At 42.0% G+C, this 23,050-nt stretch overlaps 1 protein-coding gene across 2 annotated transcripts in view; it reads right to left on the minus strand.

Moving 5' to 3' along the window:
- Nucleotides 1–11,147: 11,147 nt before the first annotated feature.
- METTL25 (methyltransferase like 25) overlaps nt 11,148–23,050 on the minus strand; it is a gene marked incomplete at its 5' end in the record, with an annotated part of 49,810 nt that continues 37,907 nt past the window's right edge. For both annotated transcript variants that reach the window (XM_081211242.1, XM_081211241.1), the window contains 4 exons: nt 11,148–11,434; nt 13,789–13,860; nt 14,777–14,851; nt 21,299–21,392. In XM_081211242.1, coding sequence (XP_081067368.1) covers nt 11,330–11,434; nt 13,789–13,860; nt 14,777–14,851; nt 21,299–21,392 — 346 coding nt within the window. In that variant the 3' untranslated portion in view covers nt 11,148–11,329. The remainder of the gene's footprint in view (nt 11,435–13,788; nt 13,861–14,776; nt 14,852–21,298; nt 21,393–23,050) is intronic.

Consider the following 23,050-nt stretch of genomic DNA (forward strand, 5'->3'; position numbering starts at 1 on the left):
CCACGGTGGAGTCTACTTCTTCCCGAATCTGGGCGATTTTATCTGCAAAAAACTTTGCAAAATCATTGCAGGAGAACATGTGGCCCGTACTGGGCCCCGATGTTGCAGGTGGTTCCGCTAAATTGTGAACCACCTGAAAAAGTCTCCTGCTGCTGTTTTCTGCAGATGCAATAGAGGCGGTGAAGAAATTCTTCTTCGCCGTCGCTATCGCCACTTGGTAGGCTCGACGTTGAGCTCTAACCTGTGTCCGGTCAGATTCGGAATGAGTTATCCGCCACCGGCGCTCTAGCCGTCTCAACGATTGTTTCATTGCCCTCAGATCCGTGGAAAACCACGGGGCTGTCCGGGCTCCATGCAATCGGAGAGGGCGCTTCGGAGCCAAACAGTCAATAGCCCTGGTTAACTCCACATTCCAGCGGGCCACCAGGGAATCGGCTGAAAGGCCATCAACATGGGATAAAGCATCCCCTACCACTCTCTGGAAACCATTTGGATCCATTAAGTGGCGGGGGCGGACCATCCGAATTGGTCCCACCTCCCTGCAGAGGGGATGGGTCGCAGAGAAGTCCAGTTGCACCAGGAAGTGATCTGACCATGGCACTTCTTTCATTTCGCTTTTACTTAGTGTCAGATCACCAACATCCATAGAGGTAAACACCAGGTCCAAGGCATGTCCACGGCTATGGGTTGGGCCAGACTTATTCAGGGACAGCCCCATGGAGGCCATGCTTTCCACGAAGTCCCGAGCGGCCCCTTGTAAGGTCGTGTCGGCATGGATGTTAAAATCCCCTAGGACGACCAGGCTGGGTGTCTCCAGGAGAACATCCGCCACGACCTGAAGCAGCTCGGGCAGGGAATCCTTGGTGCAGCGGGGAGGTCGGTACACCAAAAGGAATCCTGTACTGCCCCTATTGCCCAACTTCCAGAACATGCACTCAGAAAACTGGGTCTTCCCAATAGGACGCCTGGTGCAAACTAATGACTTCCTAAAAATCACTGCAACCCCCCCTCCCCGCCCACGTGACCTGGGTTGCTGTGCGTAAGAGAAACCTGGTGGACAAGCAGCGGCAAGGACAGGCCCATCTGCTTCATCCAACCAAGTCTCTGTTACACATGCCAGGTCAAATCCTCCATCCATGATCAAGTCATGGATGGCAGTGGTCTTACGAATCATTGACCTGGCATTGCACAGCAGCACCTTCAGGTCACGTGGGTATCCCTTGCTGATTCTAGTATCCATCCGGACAGGACCAGACCCGGAGGCAGGGATAGTCCTCAGACAACGACTAAACCTGCCTCCTCTGTAATGACATGGTCTGGTCTTAGCGTAACTCCTCCTCCTACCCGTGATCACTGAGATCGGTTGTCCCAGTGCATCCCCCCCTGTGGAACATGCCCCAGCCATTTTGTGGGCTGGGGCCCACTCCCCGGCAGCCCTGAACCCTCCCCCTAGAAACAAAATAACACCTTAAACAAACAAACAAAACCAATAAAACAATACAAAAAAAAAAAATGTAAAAATTACAAAAACATCAAAATAAAAAAAATAATAATTCCCCAAGCCCAACCAAACATCCATCCCACCCCCACCCCCCACATACAAAAAATCCAAAGAAAATTTTTAAAAACATTTTAAAAACACTCTGTGCCTCTCCAGCAGTAACAACTGTCCTAGTGAGGCCTGTCAGGCCCCGCCCCGGGCCAGGTGGTAAGTGGCAGGGAGGAGCAGGGCCCTCAGGCACTCACTCAGGGGACTCCTCCTGGGCAGCAGGCAGCAAGCAGCACGCAGTCCTTGTGAGGCTTCAGGCCCCGCCCCAGGCCAGATGGTAAGTGGCAAAAGCAGGGCCCACAAGCACTCACTCAGGGAGTCTTCCTGGGCAGCAGGCAGCAAGCAGCACGCAGTCCTTATGAGGCCCCAGGCCCCGCCCCAAGCCAGATGGTAAGTGGCAAAAGCAGGGCCCACAAGCACTCACTCAGGGAGTCTTCCTGGGCAGCAGGCCGCAAGCAGCACACAGTCCTTATGAGGCCCCAGGCCCCGCCCCAAGCCAGATGGTAAGTGGCAAAAGCAGGGCCCACAAGCACTCACTCAGGGAGTCTTCCTGGGCAGCAGGCAGCAAGCAGCACGCAGTCCTTGTGAGGCCCCAGGCCCCGCCCCAAGCCAGATGGTAAGTGGCAAAAGCAGGGCCCACAAGCACTCACTCAGGGAGTCTTCCTGGGCAGCAGGCCGCAAGCAGCACGCAGTCCTTATGAGGCCCCAGGCCCCGCCCCAAGCCAGATGGTAAGTGGCAAAAGCAGGGCCCACAAGCACTCACTCAGGGAGTCTTCCTGGGCAGCAGGCAGCAAGCCGCACGCAGTCCTTATGAGGCCCCAGGCCCCGCCCCAGGCCAGATGGTAAGTGGCAGAAAGGAGCAGGGCCCTCAGGCACTCACTCAGGGAGTCTTCCTGGGCAGCCACTCTGGGTGGCTTCCAGCAAAATATTAAAATACATCAAATATTAAAAGCTTCCCTAAACAGGGCTGCCTTCAGAGGTCTTCTAAAAGTCAGATAGTTGTTTATATCTTTGACATCTGATGGGAGGGCGTTCCACAGGGCGGGCACCACCACTGAGAAGGCCCTCTGCCTGGTTCCCTGTAACTTTGCTTTTCACAGTGAGGGAACTGCCAGAAGGCCCTCGGCGCTGGACCTGTGTCTGGAAGAACAATAGGGGTGGAGACACTCCTTCAGGTATCCTGGGCCAAGGCCATTTAGGGCTTTAAAGGTCAGCACCAACACTTTGAATTGTGCTCGGAAACATACTGGGAGCCAGTGTAGGTCTTTCAAGACCGGTGTTATATGGTCTTGGCGGCCGCTCCAAGTTACCACTCTAGCTGCCGCATTCTGGATTAGTTGTAGTTTCCAGGTCACCTTCAAAGGTAGTCCCATGTAGAGTGCATTGCAGTAGTCCAAGTGAGAGATAATTAGAGCATGCACCACTCTGGTGAGACAGTCTGCAGGCAGGTAGGGTCTCAGCCTGAGTACCAAATGGAGCTGGTAGACAGCTGCCCTGAACACAGAATTGACCTGCGCCTTCATGGACAGCTGTGAGTCCAAAATGACTCCCAGGCTGCACACCTGCTCCTTCAGGGGCAGTGTTATTCCATTCAGGACCAGGGAGTCCCCCACACCTGCTCATTCTGTACCCCCAAAACAGTACTTCTGTCTTGTCAGGATTCAACCTCAATCTGTTAGCTACCATCCACCCTCCTAGCTGAGGCTGGAGAGATAGCAGCTTGATGAATTGACTGGGGATTGAAAATAGCCCTTGCTGGTTCTCAGTGTAGTTTTTCAAGGCAGGATTCTGCAGTAGTTTTCTGAATCATTATGGATGATGGCACTAAAATAGGGAGTGAATTTATCCTACCACCCCACTGCCATGAAATAAAATCACCATCTGCTTATTTGTATGCCACTCTTCTACAAGAGCTGATCACGACGTCAAAGGAAGGGCAATAAAATAACATATATATTTTTAAGTCGGAAAAGGAAGAATGAGAAATAACTGTGGCATCACTGAGCAAATATATTACAAAATATATTACAAAAATATCAACCAATCCAACATTGTATGAAGCAATGGAAACAAACAGACCCAAAACAATTAAAGAGTAAAGCAGGAGTAAAGAGTTGCAGCTCAGGGATGGAGCAAATGCTTTGCCTGCAAAAGGTCTCTGACATCTACCGGTAACAATGTGTTTGTGGAAGATTGATCCCTGACAGTGAAATTGAGGAAGATTGACAGTGAAATTGACAGTGATCAATGGTCTAAGGCACACGATTTCCGTTCTCATCCTGGGGCAAAGTTCTCAACGCGAGGTAACTCTTCCAGGTTAGCAGAGTTTGGAACCTGAAGCGTTTGTAACCTGAGGTGTTTGTAACTTGAGGTACGACTGTATACCTTTAGGCACCAGGCAAAAACATTCCTTTTTAACCAGGCCTTTAGTTGACCTGATGGACATCCTATACCCTTTTAAAATGTGGCTCTTTTTTGAGGGGTGTTATTGGGTTATTGTTCTTATTTTGATTTTATATATTGTGATGTTTTCTGAGAATCACCCTGAGACCTCCGGGTATAGGGTGGTATATAAATTCAACCAACCAATCAATACTTAGAAAGGGTAATATGTATTTGCCTATATAGATATCCAAGTCCATTGACTACTGCAGAACTTAAAACAGATATTACACATAAGGTATGTTTATAATTGTATAGCTGGTACAAATTGAGTTTGTGTGTGTGATTCCATTTGAATTTTTAAACGATTGGTATGCTGTTGCTTTCAAAAACTGTATGTTCATATACATGTATTTGTATACTTATAATAAAATTTATAATAAAACTAAACAAATTAAAGGCGCCTGACCAAGGTTCAAAAGACAATTTACACTGGAGCTTTTTTGATGCAACCTGAACCTGAGGGTTGACTCTTCTAGGATTCCTTTCCTATGTTTCAGAATTAGGTTGGCATAGAAATTGAACGGCTGCTGAGCACATGCAATGCTTCTATGCACAGGCAGTTTCTTTGATTTTTTAATATGCATCTCTTTTAAGTTATTTAACAGGGATGGCATAGCACAAGGATTCTTCAGCCAGACTGAACAGGAACAGCCCTCAATGCTCTCATGCCCCAAGTTAAATTTTGCCAAATACCAAAATGGTCACTGCGAAGGGCATTGGGCAAAAGATATATTAGACAAAGAGGATATCTTTGAGCACATGCTGAAGGTAATTTATTATTGCATACAAAAATACATCAGCATACCAAAGGAAACCATTTTCCTTATTTTGACAACCTGAAATATTATTTTAATTGTTCAAGCACTTTCCTGAAGACTTGCCTCTAGTTCGTAACTTTCCACTCCCACTGGAAACAATTTTCACTGAAACAATCTTTCAGAAATATTTTCCATGGCACTCTCTTCTGAGCAATACCATCCAAAATGGAATTTAAAAATCAATCAAAATTTATGGTTCATATTCTACATTTATGAGTGCTGGGCTGAATTGTTATACAGTGCATAAAGTAAAGTATCATTTAATGTATTTTTCTTTTTAACAATAATATAACATAAATAAAATATGGGATTATATTGTGTTCTGACTTGCTGACAGAGGTGGTTACTAGTGGTGGAATGCACAGCATTGATTTAAACTGGGACTCAGTTCTGTTTTATTATGTTTGACAATTTGCCTGCTGCACACATATGAAAAGGAGACTGACAAAAAGCAAAGATTTATTACGTTGCTTAGCAAAACTTGCCTTTCAAAATTGTGCTTTCTTGTTGTAACCCACAATAAGTTTTACTGGTCCAAAGGAATGTTGCTCTTAATTTACTACATCTTCATTGACATGAACAGGATGAAGACCAGCAGATAATCTTCTGAATAGCATATTTTAGGGTACACTTACTAAAATGGATACCCTCGCAGAACCCAGTTTGCTAGGAGTAACTTCTGATCTGTATGTATCTGATGTATTTTTACCATCTGTGCATCTTATTGATGACTAGAAGAGAGAGTTAATCAATTCACAGTCTCTGGACAGCATTCACCCCCCTTCTCCAAAGACACGGAGAGCTCAGAAAGTGTTAGAAAAGAAAGCGAGGGTACAAGCTCAGATTACAAGACATAGAAGTGACGTAGATTAACATGGGGGGAGGGGGAATGAGCCTTAATTGGGAACACCGCCATTCTAGGAGATGTTTTTTCTTTCTTTCACTGTAATTATTAAAGAATTTAACTGGTGAAACGTTCCTTTCGTTTGATCTTCTTATCTACGGCCACAGGGGAGGAAACCGATTGCCCGAAGCCTGACAGCAATCCTTAAAAGGAAGGCTGTGATCCTAACCCCTCACCTGGGAGAAAGCCCTATTTAATTAGGAAGAGTTAGGATTGTGCCGCAAACCTGCCGCAGGTCAAGCCTAGTCCTTGAGAAACAGGCTCCTGCTGACACCCCATCTCTTGTGAAGGTTCCAAAGGCAGAGATTTCTTGCTCTTGCTCAAATGACACGGCCCAAGCAAAACAGAGAATACAATTTCCACTATCTTATCCAACAGTAACACCTGCCATCTCATTTCATACTTCTTCCTGGGCTCCTGCTGTGGTGCTCACAGCCTGATTCTTGGGTATGGCTGCTGATACCGTGACACACATCCTGACATAGGAAACAAGAGTTGAGGAAAGAAAATGGTCTGCCTTTAGCTCTTAGTGCTGCCAGAGATTTCTATTCTTGCCCAGTTACTTCTTAAGCAGGGACAATACAGTGGTGCCTCGCAAGACGAAAATAATCCGTTCCGCGAGTCTCTTCGTCTAGCAGTTTTTTCATCTTGCGAAGCAACCCTATTAGCGGCTTAGCGGATTAGCGCTATTAGCGGTTTAGCGGCTATTAAAGGCTTAGCGGATTAGCGGCTAAAAGGCTATTAGCGGCTTAGAAAAAGGGGGGGGGAGCGAAAAAAATCGCAAGACGTTTTCGTCTTGCGAAGCAAGCCCATAGGGAAATTCGTCTTGTGAAGCGCATCAAAAAACGGAAAACCCTTTCGTCTAGCAGGTTTTCCGTCTTGCGAGGCATTCGTCTTGCGGGGCACCACTGTAGATGGCACATTCTTTTGTGGTGGCTGCATTAAGTCATGGCGGGACCTCGTGAAAGGCAGGCAAATTTTTTAATTTATAAGAATCACAATAGCTTTAATCCAATGGGAATTCTTTTTCAATATGAAAGTTTTCAACCACACACATACACACCACTAATGCACAGTATAATAATCCTGAACACATTTTTTAGCAATTTTACAATAACAGTGTTATGCCAGCATTAGGAGAAATTGATTTTCCTTTTTCGGAATGGTAGAAAGCAATATTAAATAACTATAGTGCAATCCTATTTTTACTCATAAGTAAGTCCTACTGAGTTCAACTGCAGGTAAGTGGGGTTATGATTGCAACGTTTGGGACTCTTTAACTCTGTCACACAACAACTACTGACTTCTAGTGAGTAATCATTTGCTTTCTGTGCAATCTTTCAAAACAATTCATATTAAATGTTTGTTTTACTAATTATACATGATTCTAATACGTATGCTGTTAATTTGGAGGTAATTAAATAAACTAAGTTTTATGCATGGGAACAGAAGGTTTCTCATCTACATTGTACGCTGTAAAACTGTTATTAAAAAGTGTTGTGACTTAAAATAGCAACCTCTCATTTACTTCCCACTGACAGAACATCTGCAGGTTTAATGAGGCTACTCATAAGGATGAAAACATCAACAAATAAATTTGTCTTCATGTAGCCAGTAGCACCAGTAACTAAATCCAGGCTACCTACAGAGTCTGAGGGCATTTTCAGTTAGTTGCGGAATGCGCAGAGCTCATGCCCTGAAAAACTTGAATTTGCAAATATGCCACTTCAGATGCCACAGGGTCACTTCATAGGGCCAAAAATTATCTGCAATAAGGAACTATGTGGACACAACCACACAGAGGACTTAATTGCAGCATGATGCCGCCACGTCAGCAAATACTGCTCTTTCATGTTTAATTCAACAGCAAGAGGCAAAGTCAGATTGGTTCATATGGTAGTTTATACAAGCAGAGGTTTTTAAAGTATATGGACCAGCCTAAAAACATCAGCATGGAGCTCTTGTTAGCAAGGAAGCTCTTAGGTAATTACAATTTCAGTAGGGGCTTGGCTACAAAAGTTGCCGGTAGAGTAACGCAGGTGCATAATCACATTTTACAATATTATATTTCTCTCTCTCATAATATTTTATAGATGATTCCTACTCAAATTCTAATTTTTATTTTTTTTATGGACTGTTGCCCAACCTGAAAAATGACAACAGATTTTATACCAGCAGCAACAGATACCACAGAATGGAAAGATCCTCAAGAACACTCACTAGTGTATGGATAATTCTATCATAACCAGTCTGCAAATGTAATCCATTTAAAATCTCATCAAATTTGGTGACATATTATAAAGGAAGCCAATTTTTTTAAAGGTGCTTATAAAAACACAAGAGGAGAGGAAGGAAAGAACTTATTCCACACCAATATAAGCTATTCCCCAGTTCTAGTGAACATATACTTATAACAAAAAAATTTAAAAAGAAATATTGTGCCATCGTTTCAAAAACTTTTGACACTGAGCGCATCTATGAAGTACCATGTATCAAGGTTATTAATAGAATTGAGATTGAATGGAAAATATAAGGTGTGCAAGGAAACAAAGGGGAGACATTGGAAACAGGTGTGTGTATGTGTGTGTGCGTTTAGGGGAAGTCCAGAAGGGATAATTAATTAGTTTTGTGTGATGTTGATAATGTGGAATAAAAAAAATATTTTAAAAAACAACTTTTGACATTGAGCAATGTACTTTAAAATAGATATGAATTTTCTCAACGAGAAGAATCTTAGGACACCTTTATGCATTATGAATCATATGTGATGGTGTCTCCTCCACTGATGAAAGGTATCTATCCACCAAATGGTAAAGGAGGTAATTTTTTTTGGCAATTCCTCCTTTTCCTCAGTCCCTTGCCCCCCAAAATCTGCTCTGGGAGGTTAAGGAACCTTCTGCAGCAGATGGGGAGTGCAGAAGGAGAAGCAGAAATCACTGAGAACACCTCCTCTACCTGTTTTGCTGATGGTTGTCTTTGTTAGCGGAGGGTACACTACTGAATGCCACCCTATTTCATGTGTACCTCAAAATAGGCAAATATATGTTCATCACTGCATGAGCCAGAGGTTCATAGCTCCCTGCCTTGTCGTGTAATAGGAGAAGTGGATGTTGTCGGTCATATTTCTATCACTTGTGTCAATGCAACATATGTAGGAAATACCATTTATTTCATGCAAAAACTAGAAAGTAGGATCGTCAAAAACAAATGAGTAACAACTATGCACCGACTATGCAGATGAGCCAAGACTGCACTGAGCAGCTGGGAAATGCTTCTGTGAGATAATGGAGCAGCATATCACAGCAATGGGTGCTTCCTGAGCCTTCTACGGGTGAGCTCTTCGGGGAATTCATTCATCATCTTTCTTGTTTCCAATATCCACTGCTGTATCCACAGTCCTTTATGATCCAGCAGCTATTGCACTATGCCCTTAGATATAGGCAATAGAAGAGACAGCCACAAGTTCCTTCCTGCTTCTTCTCCCAAGTATTTTCACAGCAGGCTAAGCTGAATGAGGTTAGTCACAGTCAGTTCTGTCGTGATAAGACAGATGAGATGGGCAGAACCTTCCTCCCCATAAGGGCAAAAGGACACTGAAGATGTTCAAGAGGACAGCTAAGATACAGGAAATCTGGGACTGGAGAGCTTTACGTTTTGATTAAAAAATTAAAAGCAGTCGCAGGGGGATCCAAAATAAATTGGGGGCAGTGGCACTGTGGGAGGAGGCATTTGTTTCTTACTGGCTTAAAAAACAAACTAAAATCCCCCATATGAAGATGCAAATAATAAGAGGGGGCAGGAGGCGATTTAGATCTCATTTTTCATACATTTAGTCTTTATCGAATTTATTTAATTGAATAACTGCCCTACAATATGCAGCAGAGATACAGGGCATTACATAGACCAAACTCAATGATTGGGGGGGGGGGGAGTTCCAGGTATCCAAACACAGAAAAGACAAAGAAAATTACACTGTCAAGAAGGTTCTAAATGCTGCAGGGACCCTTCTATTATTATTGCTCTCACTCGTATAACCAATAAAAAAGAAACAGTCCACCAAAAAAAAAAAAAAGTTTCTGTGTTTCATTTTCAATGAGTGCAATCTGCCAAGCTTGGCTAACTCAACTGTCCAGGGTTGCTCCTTCTGGGTCCTTTCAGACTTTGCCCATTATTGATATGGCTGTCATTAACAGAAGCCAATTAAAGGTTCATAGTGAAAGTCAGCATTCTCTTCTTGGAATAGATTCAACAGTGTCAGATCAGAGGATTTAACAAGGCACTCTCCTCTATTTTGGAGGAAACATGGTCCCAAAATTTGTTAACCTTGCTGCAGGTCCACCACATATGTCAGAAGGTTCTTGTATCCTTGCACCGCCCTTCTCCAACAAAGGGTGGAACAGGGAAAGCTGATGTGTGTCAAACAGAGAGATGTGATGTACCATTTCTGTTAATATTCCAACACTAGTTCTCTTGTGGAAGAAGAGATGGATTTAAAAGGGAATTTTCCCCACGTACAGTTCCAACAGTCATTGTCAATACTGATGTTACAATCTAGTTTCCATGCCCCACCCCCATCATCCACTGTGCTCATATCCTTATTAATAAGCAACTTGTGAATTTTGGATACCAAACTCTTGGATGCTAAGAGAAATTCAAAGGATTAAGATCTCACAAGGCCTGTTCCTTAACCTGCAGTTGCCAGATAAAGTTACCAACCTGATATCAAGCTAGACAGGCGAGCTTTGAGTCCCTGAACTAATTTTTCCACATGTGTTTGGCCAGTGGGGGAGCATCAGGAATGAAGTCTTTAAGCCTCTAGGATCCAAACTGTTCAAATTCTTTCACAATGTCTATCTTCAGAACAAAAAAACAGGATGGCAGTATAAAGGGATTAGCGGATAAATGATCTAAAAAGCTTTAAAGTGGGATATATGATCGTGGGGACGCGGGTGGTGCTGTGGGTAAAACCTCAGTGCCTAGGACTTGCCGATCGTATGGTCGGTGGTTCGAATCCCCGCAGCGGGGTGAGCTCCCATCGTTCGGTCCCAGCTCCTGCCCACCTAGCAGTTCAAAAGCACCCCTAAGTGCAAGTAGATAAATAGGTACCACTTTATAGCTGGAAGGTAAACGGCGTTTCCGTGCGCTGCGCTGGTGCTGGCTCGCCAGAGCAGCTTCGTCACGCTGGCCACGTGACCCGGAAGTGTCTCCGGACAGCGCTGGCTCCCGGCCTCTTAAGCGAGATGAGCACGCAACCCCAGAGTCGGTTACGACTGGCCCGTACGGGCAGGGGTACCTTTACCTTTACCTTTATATGATCATGGACCTCTCTCTTCTACTCCTTGCTTGGCTTATTTTTCATGGAAATTTTACAATCCTGTTGTACTATCCACGTAAGGCAAAGGTAAAATTTCACACTTGATGTTACAGGTACTTGATGGTATACAAAGGATAGTTTATTTTTGTTTTTCTTGTACATATTTCCTGATTTATAAAACATTGAAACTTTAAAAAGAAGCCATTAACAGAACAGTTGATAACAGAAGAGTAAGTGTAAAAAAAAAACCTTTGTGTTTAAAGTACAACAGCAGTATCAGTTCCCAGCATTAGATCAATTTACTTGCATGTGAAAGTCTGTTTCTTCAGAGCCACAACTGCATAGCATCTGGGGGATTTTATGGGATCAAATAATTTTACCAGTCCAGACCAGGCAATGTTGTCCTGTAAAATAATACTTGATCAGAGTACATCAGAAAGGAATTTGACTTGAAAGCTCAGATACGGCAATATGTTTTTTCCTAAAAAAATAAAATTCACTGAACAAATTCTGTTACACACACAAAGTGTGTCTAACATTCATCCTCCAGTGTTTGCTTGAAGTTTCACTGCTGCCAATTACAATTTCAAAAGCTATGGTTTTGAAAGGAGGCTGTTTTATTGTTCTTAGTTATTTTCTTGTGAATTTGCTACTAAAACTACACGGAGCTCTTAGTTCATCAGATTCTATCCACTAGCCCAAGAGCCCAGCAGCTGTCTTAAGAAGCGAAGGCAGAACTTTTCTCCCATGCTCTGCCTGACACGTTCTCCTTCAAGCTGATATTATGAGCTGCCCTCTGTCAACATGTGCAGGAGACTGCACTGTAGCAACAGCATAAGTTAACAGAACTTCTTATCTAAACAAGGTAGGCAGGTGAGACGAGAAGTGCCTTCATTAACGTGCCTTCATCACTTTGGGTTGCTTTTTCTTCCGACACAAAGTCAAAATATCTTATGCCAACTTTTGCTATGTCAGCTGTATGGCAGGGCTGGCCAAAGGCAGATTGGGGAGGTATCATTAAAGGGCAGCACATTTGTCAATTATTTGTTTTATATTTTATATGTATTATGCTCAGGAGGCATCATTTGGCTTTGCAGCCTCAGGCACCAAAATCTCTTGTGCTGCCACTGGCATAACTACAATAATAACTAACGCTAGCAGAACGGCACAGAAAAGCAATGCTAGATATGCTGGCAGCATGGGCATAAATCTCATTCAACAGTAAATTTAGTAAAGTTAAGTCAGTGATGAATGCTACTGAAATGATTTCCCTTTTCTCTTGTGAATTCAGAATACTACTGTGCAGATCACTAGAGGTCTATGAAGCAATAACCTCACATCATGTGAAGTTTCTGACTTCCAGCCCCACTTGCGCAGTGCTTTTGAAATCCATATTTTGGTTTTTGAAATCCAGGGGAAGAAGAAGTGCTGTTTTATGTGCACCTGCTGAAGGGGGGCTCGTGGAACTGAAGCTTTCATAATTTAAAACTAGTTGGCATTTGCAAAAAGAAAAAAGTTACATAGTTATTTAAATATTTCAACAGTTCCTCTAAAAATAACCGGTAAGAATAAAAGCACACATTTATTATAAATCAATTGTTCGAGTGCTGCACTGCAGACAAAATAAAACTCCCTTAGGATAAATCTTCTCTATGATTCTGTGATTCTCTAAAGGACTTAAAATTGTGGAGGAAAAGCAGAGCAGCTCAATGGATGTGCTTGTAAAAGCAAAGAAGAAGAAAAGTTAGGTATCGATTCAATGGTTCATTATTTGCGAAAGGTCAGATATTCTGCAAAAATTTCACTGCACGTTATCAGTGCCAGCCCCAATAACATGCATGCAGTTTGCTCCTTGGGTCAAAGGATGGAAAAAAACATAAGACAACTCTCCTACTCTCCTACTTAAATCACTATGTACAGATTTAAGCGCAGCTTGTTCACCACCAGCCTTTCTAAGAAGAAGTGATTTCTCATTCCCGAGATGAGGAAAATCACCCCCTTTATTTCTAGTACTGACACAATGGTCCATTTCATACATTTAGCAATCTCTGGAGTAGTATGCAAGTGAGATCGTTGTGAGTGTGGTGATTCCAGTGCTTGCATGAGAACAGATGAATATGTAAAATGGTCTGCAAGTAGTAAGCTTAAAACATATCCTTTACCAAGATTACAGCTGATTAGAGCACATTTTTGTCCAAGGGTACAGACTCTGGCTTTCTTAGATAGCAAAATGTGAAGTGTTTATGGACAGAAAAATTCCCATGAACCAAACAACGCTGCTACAGACAGTCATTGAAATTGCTGGTAGTCCATATCAATGATAACTTGATTCTGGATCAATGTTACTTGAACAGCTAGGGATGAACCATGTTGCTGAAGGTACCATGCATCACAGACACATACCTGCTGGAAACAGCAACTGGTTGCATATTAAATAAAGGTGTTACCTTAATATTAAGATTATGCAGAAAACAGCAGCATTTGCAAAGTCAAAATGGTTTGAGCGCTTCAACTACTAACAGTCAAAATATCTGTTTAGGCAATGTTGTTTCTTTATTACTGGTAATTTACCATGCAATTAAAAGAACATAAAAACTTTACTGCAACAGATTTCCCAAAGTAAAAACATCTGCGGCACAACATTGGGAATGATGGATTGGACACTTAAAACTTTTCCAAATCTGTGAAAATCATGCATGCTGTTGTTTTCTTAATACGAAAAAGTATTATTCTGCTGTGTCACGTTGCTAAGAATTACCTGTTCTTTGAGGTAGCAGAGACGATCTAGAAGAATCAGCACCTCAATACAAGGTCCCAGAACAACTTTCAACTGAAAGAAACATTTAGCCACAGGAGAGAAATTATAATTCCATTACTGCAAAAAAGTAATGTCCCTCCAATACAGTTTCCATCTTGTTTTGTTGTTTGGTGCTACATTTCAGGAGACACTTCTTTGAAAACAGAGAAATTATTATATATTTCATCTCATTATTTTACAGGGATTAATTATGAACTTCAAAGGTACTGGGCCAGTAGTTTTTCACTCAGGCTGACAAGGAGGTACATTTAGTAAGACAGAATTTGTCCACGGCAGGGGGTTAGTCATTCAATAATTTGTTATGCAAATTTTGTTAGTTACATATATATAATTAGCTACGATCTTTTTTCTCATGATAGGTTATCAAAATGGCCCTTGGCATTGATCCTGTACTACCAGACTCTTCAACTCTTTCCCATCAAAACAGTTAAGGAAGGTGGGCACTGCCAAAGAAACAGTACAAGTGCAACCTTGCCAAGTCTACCCTATTGGACATCTTCAGAAAATCAGTGCAATAAAGATCAAAGTCTGTGAAATGCAATAGGCATGGCATCTATTATTAAGTAGCTTTGAGGTATAACTCAGCATGCAAAGCACATTGCAAGTGGCAGAAATCTTGTTAAAAGGGAACCAACAATGAAATGTATTAAAAGGAACGAACAGAGACCAATATGGGTTCAAAAGGAGCCCAACTTTTTTTTTAACATTTATTATACTTGAAAAAGAATCTCCATATGTTCTCATTATTCTACTGACACCTAATATAATTTTGGAAGAGAATATGCTCCCAGTTAAGGGTTGGTTTTTTTCTTCCTGTAGAGAGTATATCACAATATAAACTGATCCACCCCATCGTAAAAGTTTAACACAACCCAACTGTGGCCTAACATAAACATACAAAACAACTTTTCCGGAACTGTTATTTTACCATATTAAAAGCTTCCAGCTCATTCATTCTGTGCTTGTATTTTTCAAAGTACTCCATTATGAGGCTGTCTGAAATCTGCAATAACAGGAAAATTGATGATGGCAATTAAAACCTACCTGAGGCAGATACTAAAATTATTTTCTCTAATTAAAAATACTTGAAACCCAACAGAAATTTCATTTTACAATCAATAATTTTCCAACTTACTATAATGACTTTGCAGGACTAATTTTTCACTCCCGAAATTGTTTATGTCTTTTACCTGTGTTATTGCTCTACACCGAAATTATACTTTTTTTTTAAAAAAGGGGGGATAAAATCACTCTACGCATGCCACCCTAAGCACATTTATACTAGAAAGAAAGACCTGTTGAATTAAGTGGGACATAAATTCAGAGTTAACATGTTTGGTATTGCATTGTAAGGCTGGTGCTCTCTACTGGAAGTGAAGACAATGTTCCTAGATCCTTTGCATACAGTATGGGGTAGCCATTCTACATTTGGGGAAGCATTCTTAAAACAGGCATCAGAATATGAAATACTGAATCTCTTAAAAACAAGGCTAGGCTCCTTGAAACGCAGGACATTTTGGTAAAAGAGGCAACATTCAAGAATGTTTCAAAGTAGCTACAATACTTTGAAACAGGAAAATCATCTGACATGGGTACATCATATGGATGCCCTTCGTGCTATGCAACCACAGGGAGTAAGCACATCATCCTTCTTTTCTACTTGGTCTCTGTATTTTAAATATTATCAGAGCAGTGTGTGGTGCAACCACACAAACAGCAACTATACAGGGAAGGTAGTTCAAGACTTGGTCCTCATATTCCACAGCCAATGGCCTGCATTCACATTGTGGTTCCAACCATGTCCATAATTGCATGTATGGTTTCAGCCCAAATATGCTACAAGCCACCAACAAAAACTAGGAAAACCAACAGCTTAGGTAAGTCAGAGAATATAGCTTCTGTATGTAAGAGAGTGAATGGAGGAGAAGGGCAAGGATAAATACCACTGAGAGCAGCTTCTAGAAATTTTAGCAACATTACGGGTAAAAGGGAATGCATAAGTTGTAGCCCATTGTTAAACTTCTCAGGCATCTTCTATTGCAAACAAATCAAATAAACTGATTCAAAACTTGCTTTTATTGAATTATGTTATTCCACAAGAGGAAGATTAAAAGCTTGGAACAAGGTTGAGAACTCTGAGTTCAATCCAAGAGTGCACTTCTATGAACGTAAGTAGCGCTTTGTGAAAGGGGCTTGGATCTGGCAGAAGCTTCTGCAGACAGCAGTGTGTGTAGGTCATTTCCCCCCCAATTCCCCCTTCCCCCTGCTGATCTTATTTCACTTCTCACATACTTTGGAAGGTCCAAAGTGTCTCTAAAGCATATTTTCAGGGGATGTGGGAGAAGATAAGCTGCCCATGAAGGCCTTGGAGAAAGGGGGTGAAGGTGCATGAAGTTTCTGTATTTGCGGCCCAATTTAAAATCTCGTTTTAAGTGCAGAAATGTATTTCATCATAAGGGAAGTTAAAGTAAAAAGTGGGCAGGGGTTCAACCCAGAAGACTGATGTATACTATCCCCACTAAGATGTAGCAGCTAAAGTATGCTTGGCTGTTATGAATAGGCTAGAGGTTTATGCCTTCCTTTTTCTGCCTCCCCTCGTAGTTTGCAAAAACTGTTTTGTCCCAAAACCAAAACTGTAAACTGGGCTTTCAATGCTGATGTTGAAACAAACCATGGTTTTCACAATCCATGCTGCCTAATTGAGACATCTGTTTAAACCAGGGATGGAGAAAAGAAGTGCTGCAATTCGAATCCTATTATTGATGGCCAAACCACAATTTGCTTATGTCTGAACTGACTCATAGAAAATCCAAGAAAGCTTCTCATACCTTACACGTGAAGGAGATATGAAGAGATCTAAATGAGTCAAAAGAAGACTATTCTATACCGATCTCTAAATTACAGCATCTTTAGAATGAAAACAGGAGGTACAAACTAAAGATTACCTTGCATCCTGCCACGCAAATGCTCACATAAAAGGAGAGATCAGCTCACTATGACAGCAGTGGAATGCCTCAAATGAAATGTCATATATTCAGTTCTTAATGCTTATCTGCCACAGGCTGGTACCTTCTTCTCCAACACCTTGTTGGTGCTGGGGATTTTCGGTTTGCATATTTTAAAGTGAAGTCTGTAGTCTGCTAGCTGATTCTTGCAAATACTACAGCTGTTAAAACTCCTTATCAGATTAAACTGGAATTTGGCACCGGCAGTACACAGATTATATGTTGGTTTATATTTAAACGACAGCCATCCTTGAAATACTGCATTAATATATGTGCTTTATACAGTTTTAACAGCAACCTTTCATAATCCCGTTTTGACAGCAGGACTATATCTTCCTTTCCACAATTGGCTGGTAACTGTTCTTGCTGAAATGCTCGTTACAATTTAAGATTCGGATGACCTATTTGCATTATAACTCAAGTTAATAAGGAATGGCAAACCATACCCCTCAACAGCTTCAAAACAAAACACACCTACACACTAAGGTGGTATGTTTACTTGAGAATAGGTTCCACTGAACTTGGTGAGACTCCTGAATAAATAATGCAGACGACTGAAATTGCATGTACCAAAGAGATATCTCACAAAACAAATGGCACCTATCAAATCTACAAAGCTTCTTTCTGGTTCATCAGTTCTGGATACATGAACAAAGAACTCTGAATTCCTTGACACTGGAGTAAACAAGACAACCTCTGCTTGGGAAGAACAACTAGATCAACACAATGTGCCTAATGAAGGCACCTGCTACTTCTGCAAGCAAGTAGGGAAAAGGGCAATTCCCCCACATTCCTTGCCTTGCTTGCATGCTCAGGCTTGTAGTTTAATGTCCCAAGAGCTTCTGTGGCTCACTTGACAGCTCCTTAGCTGTCATGAAGAATGAGGTTCTCAAGGAAAGAGGGTGTCACTCCAAGAAAAAGAAAAGTGATGCCTTAAGGCTGACTCATTCCTTGGGGGACTAACTGATATCCTCTCACATTGAGGACACACCTCCAGGGATTGGGGGGGGGTGTCTTAGTAGTGCGTGATTCACTCCTTAGAAGCGCAAAGAGATGTTTGACAGGTGTCTGGGCTGCATGCTAACTAGCCTGCCTGGTGTGAAGGTTGCCAATGCTTTGACTAGACAGGCTGGTAGGATGAGTCAGCCACAGTGGTGAAATTCCTGGAAACAAAACGTAGTTTTCTGCATAGGAAGCTGAAAACCAGGACCTGCAAGCCAGCTTTTGGTGAGATGCTTTCTGTTTCACAAGTGGGGCCAGCTAGGTAGGCTGAGTTGAGAGGTCTCATGTGTGGTTTATACAGAGGTGCGCAGACAAGGGATGTGGATTTCTTAGTCCCTGGGGAGTGTTTTGTGACAAGTCAGCTCTTCAAATAGCGATAAGCTCTCCTCAAAACAGAGCAGAACCACACTGATAGTAAAGGGACCCCTGATGATTAAGTCCATTCGCAAACGACTCTGGGGTTACGGCGCTCATCTCGCTTTACAGGCCGAGGGAGCCGGTGTTCGTCCATCTTCCGCAGACAGTTTTTCCGGGTCATGTGGCCAGCATGACTAAGCCGCTTCTGGCGAAACCAGAGCAGCACACAGAAACGCCGTTTACCTTCTCACCAGAGCGGTACCTATTTATCTACTTGCACTTTGCCGTGCTTTCGAACTGCTAGGTTGGCACTGATGGTACTTAACATCAAAAAGGTTGCAGAGCAGCTTTTAAAATTAACCCTTGGGGTGCAGCTGTTCAAATTTGGAAAGCATCCAGTTCATCAGGACAAATTATCTCGAGCGAATGAGGGTGAAAATATTTCTGATCACCCAAAAAGCGACGAGGTAGAACTGGGAAATGAGCATACAGTACGGCATGGCTTCCATAATGGGAGAGAGCCCATGGAGAGAACCATAATTGTCAGGGAACTGCAGGCAGCGAGGGAGGAAAGAATTAGAGGATACAGGGAACGATCTCCACTGCTCAGTACTGAGTCCTCCTCAGAAGACAGAGAAGAGGATAGTGAGTCTGGGGAGGAAGGGGTGCTTCAGAGAGAGGGGGATCCACGTCACAGGGGAAAACGGAAGGGGCTGAGCCGTTGGCTCTGTTGGTCTCGAGGGAGAGGGAAAAGAGAAAGTAGTTAGAGCAACGCGTCATGAGAGACAGGTTGCTTTGTTTATTCTGCATGTAATCTTGTCAGAAGAAAATAAAGAAAGGAATTTATGGCTGGCTGCCGGGAGTGTTTCTTCTGCTAAGTGCAGCAATGAATGCAGCTGGCTAGCTGACAATAATGTTGGGCCTTTGGGAAAAATCACAACCCAGGAGTAGAAGGTCCTGGGGTAGAAGGTTCATGTAGTAGGTCCCAGTTTCAATCCCCTGGCACTTCCAGGTGGGATTATACTCAGAGTGGATGTGTTTGTATGCTAAAACTAGAGTCTCTGAACCAAGACAACTGAGCCGAAGTGCTTGACCTTAAAGGAGAGCATAGACCAAAGACTAACCCTGTCAGAGGCTCTAATGTGGTCTGTGAGGCCACTTTCTCCAAACCATGCCCATCAGCCAATGTCACTGTTGATAATCAGCTGGTGGGTGGGAGGACAAGGTTTAATTCTGCCTTGGCTGTGCTGCCCTATTCCCAGCAGGGAACAAGATTGCACAGCCAAGGCAGCAGGATTTAATCCCTGCACATCAGCTGAGTGGGTATTAAAGCCATGTGCAAAAGTCTTACTTGAAGCAGCTCACGTGTGAGAGCTACTTCAAAGAGGCTTTAGGAAAGGGTTTAAGACAGCACCTGCACTCCTGTTTGAGCTAAAGGAAAAGAGAGAAACAGGATAAGGAGGAACTTGGACTGTTGAATGATAAGGTGTGTTAAAGGGGGGTGGGTAAGAGGCTACAGAGAAACTGAATTAATTCTTTGCACCTGCCTTTTCTACAGAAAATGTAAGATAGGTATCCATGTCTGAACTTCTCAAAAAGAGAGGCTGAAGGACAGAAGAAAATAGTGGTGACAAGATATGACATTCCAGTCCTTATTGAGAAATGTAAAAGTAACAAATCACTAGGTACTAATCTTATCCACTTTTTTCCAAAGGTTACTTTCTGTTAATTTGCTATGTAACCATGTTCACATATCCTGGGAAATGCTGTACAGTTTGTAATTTGTGACCCAGGATCCATTTGAGCCTTGCTTACAGCGTTTTTCTAATAACCTCATAGTTGTGTGTGTTAAGTTTCTTTTTTAACTAATTCTCAATTTTTAAAGTAACTTCCTCTATTGAAATTAAATGGGCTTCAATCCAAATTGCTTAGTCTGAAGAGATCTTTAGATCACAGGCACTGATTTCTGCCTGAAGTAAAACCAATGTCAACGCATTAGAACAATGGCTCTTGCAGGTTTTCCTTAGAAATATAAGCTTGTTAAAAAGAAAACACCAGAAATAACAAACACACATTATATCCAATAAATGTAGCAATAAGTTCCAGATGATGTCAAAAAAGGGCAAGAAACTGAAAATGCAATTCAGTAAACAGAATAATCTGTGAGTCTTCCCGCATATGTGGGGAGAAAAAAACTTCTCAAATAAAATGTTCTGGAGAACATCAAATTTTACTGACAAAACCAATACTGCTAATTTAGTGATATATATTTTTAATTAAAAAAAAACCCTACTCAAAGCATATCTATTGAACATGTGCTGTGCAATCCAACACATTATCATTTGGACACTACCCCCATTTATTTCAATGGGACTTATTCAATAGCAAGTGTGCACAGGACTGCGGTCTCCATTTCCCTGGGAATAGAGACATAAACGGAATTTCTACCATATGCATGAATTCATATATATATTATTTATTACACATACAGAAAAAATCCCTTAGTATATTACGCAAGGCCCTATTTCAGAAAAAAAAATCCAAATAATTCTCTTTAGCACTATTTAATATTTACAGTGAGGATGTTGTGTCCGAAGAGGGAGAAGGAATCCTTCCCTGTTTAGGGAAGTTTTTAAATGTTTGAAGTTTTATTCTGTTTTAAATGTTCTGTTGAAAGCTGTCCAGAGTGGCTGTGAAAACTGAGCCAGATGGTGGGTGGGGTAGACAATAATAATAGTAATAATAGTAGTAATAGTAGTAGTAGTAGTAGTAGTAATAATAAATGCTCTTGGCATCTGCAATTCCTGCTATTCCACCATCACTGATTTGTAACTTTTTGCTTTTTATCAATTACAGGAAATTAAATTGGAAGAGCGGAATAAAATCTTCCAAATATTCCACTTGCAACAATTTGGAACTGATAGGTATGTGTAACTTAGACAAATCTACAGTAGAAATGCATATCAGCAACAGTCAAGACAATGTAAGCTTTCAGATTTCAGCAGCAGAACTTCCACTAGCAAACAACTGAAATAAACTGTCATCTATGAAGGTGAATCGCATGTATTGAGTAATCAGCTACTTACCTCTGACTCATCGAGTTCAAGCTTTTTAAAAGCTTTTCGAGCATAATCCAAGAAGGAAGATGATTTAGAATATACTTTCCCAATATTACGATCACTGAAATGATAAATAGGACATATTTTTGTTCTTGTTGCGTTAGAAGGCTATATATTGTCATTCCACAGAGAGCATTAACAGAAAGCATGAATGACCTAACAAAATAATGAAATGCATAAAATACTGTTTTATATTTATTCAAGTTTCCTTTTCAACTTCATCGGGAATACAGATCATAGATCAAAGAAGACTGGGGATGCCAGTAGATCATAGATAATAGAATTGTAGAGCTGGAAGGGACCACAAGGGTCATCCATTCCAACCCCCTGCCATGCAGGGATATTTTGCCCAATATAGGGCTCGAAACCACAACCCTGAGATTCAGTGTCTTGTGTTCTACCAACTGAGCTATGATTCCAAATGCATTTGTATTAACTAAAATACTTATACCTGCATGTTAAAGAAAGAAGATATTATACAACCCTATATAGGAGTGCCTGGCATGCTCTGGTCCATGGGGTCACAAAGAGTTGGACACGACTAAGCGACTAAACAAATACAGTGGTACCTTGGAAGTTGAACGGAATCTGTTCCAGAAGTCTGTTTGACTTCCAAAACCAAGGTGCAGCTTCCAGTTGGCTACAGGAAGCTCCTGCAGTCAATCAGAAGCTGCAGAAGCTGCATCGGACGTTCGGGTTCCAAAGAATGTTCACAAACCGGAACACTCACTTCCGGGTTTGGGGCATTCGGGAGCCAAAACGTTTGACCTGCAAGGCATTTGGGATCCAAGGTATGACTGTATTATACAGCCCATAGTTGTATCATGTAGACCAGTGTTCCTTCAACCTTGGGTTCACCAGATGTTCTTGGACTACAAGGCCCATCATCCCCATCCAGCTTAGTCAGTGGTCAGAGATATAAATTGCAGTCCAACAATATCTGATGACCCAAGGTTGAAGAACACCGATGTAGACAATATATAAGGTGCACAGGTAGGGAGTCAACCAGGAAAAATCTTGGGGAAGTCACATTCTCTCAACACTTTGTAATGATAATGACTTGCCTTACAACTGAGAAGCTGAACAGTAAATATTAAGCTTTTACTACAGTTGAAACACTATATGAATGATTAATAATGGATCATGGTAGGCATCATTATTCACTCTTTTGTTTGACTTCAGCTGCTTTTCAAGCACGGTTACATAAACCATTTTCAAGAATAATTTGGCTACATTTGCCAAGCTTTGCTAAAATCAAGACACCACATAATTCACCAGTTCCTTCTGAATGATCAACTTAATTAAAACATAAAGAATTTACAGGTTCAACTTGCTCGCGGTAGAACTTTGCAGAGTCCTATTCAGCGCGGGTAGCACTGTGGGTTAAAACACAGAGCCTAGGGCTTGCTGGTCAGAAGGTCAGTGGTTCGAATCCCCACAACGGGGTGAGCTCCCGTTGTTCGGCCCCAGCAGAACAACCTAGCTGTTCGAAAGCACGCAGTGCAAGTAGATAAATAGGTACCACTCCGGCTGGAAGGTAAACGGCATTTCCGCGCACTGCTCTGGTACGCCAGAAGCGGCTTACTCATGCTGGCCACATGACCCGGAAGTTGTACATCAGCTCCCTTAGCCAATAAAGCAAGATGAGCGCCACAACCCCAGAGTCATCCGCGACTGGACCTAATGGTCAGGGCTCCCTTTACCTTTACCCTTATTCAG

This window comes from Podarcis bocagei (assembly GCF_964188305.1).
Source record: "Podarcis bocagei genome assembly, chromosome: 10".
Taxonomy (NCBI): domain Eukaryota; kingdom Metazoa; phylum Chordata; class Lepidosauria; order Squamata; family Lacertidae; genus Podarcis; species Podarcis bocagei.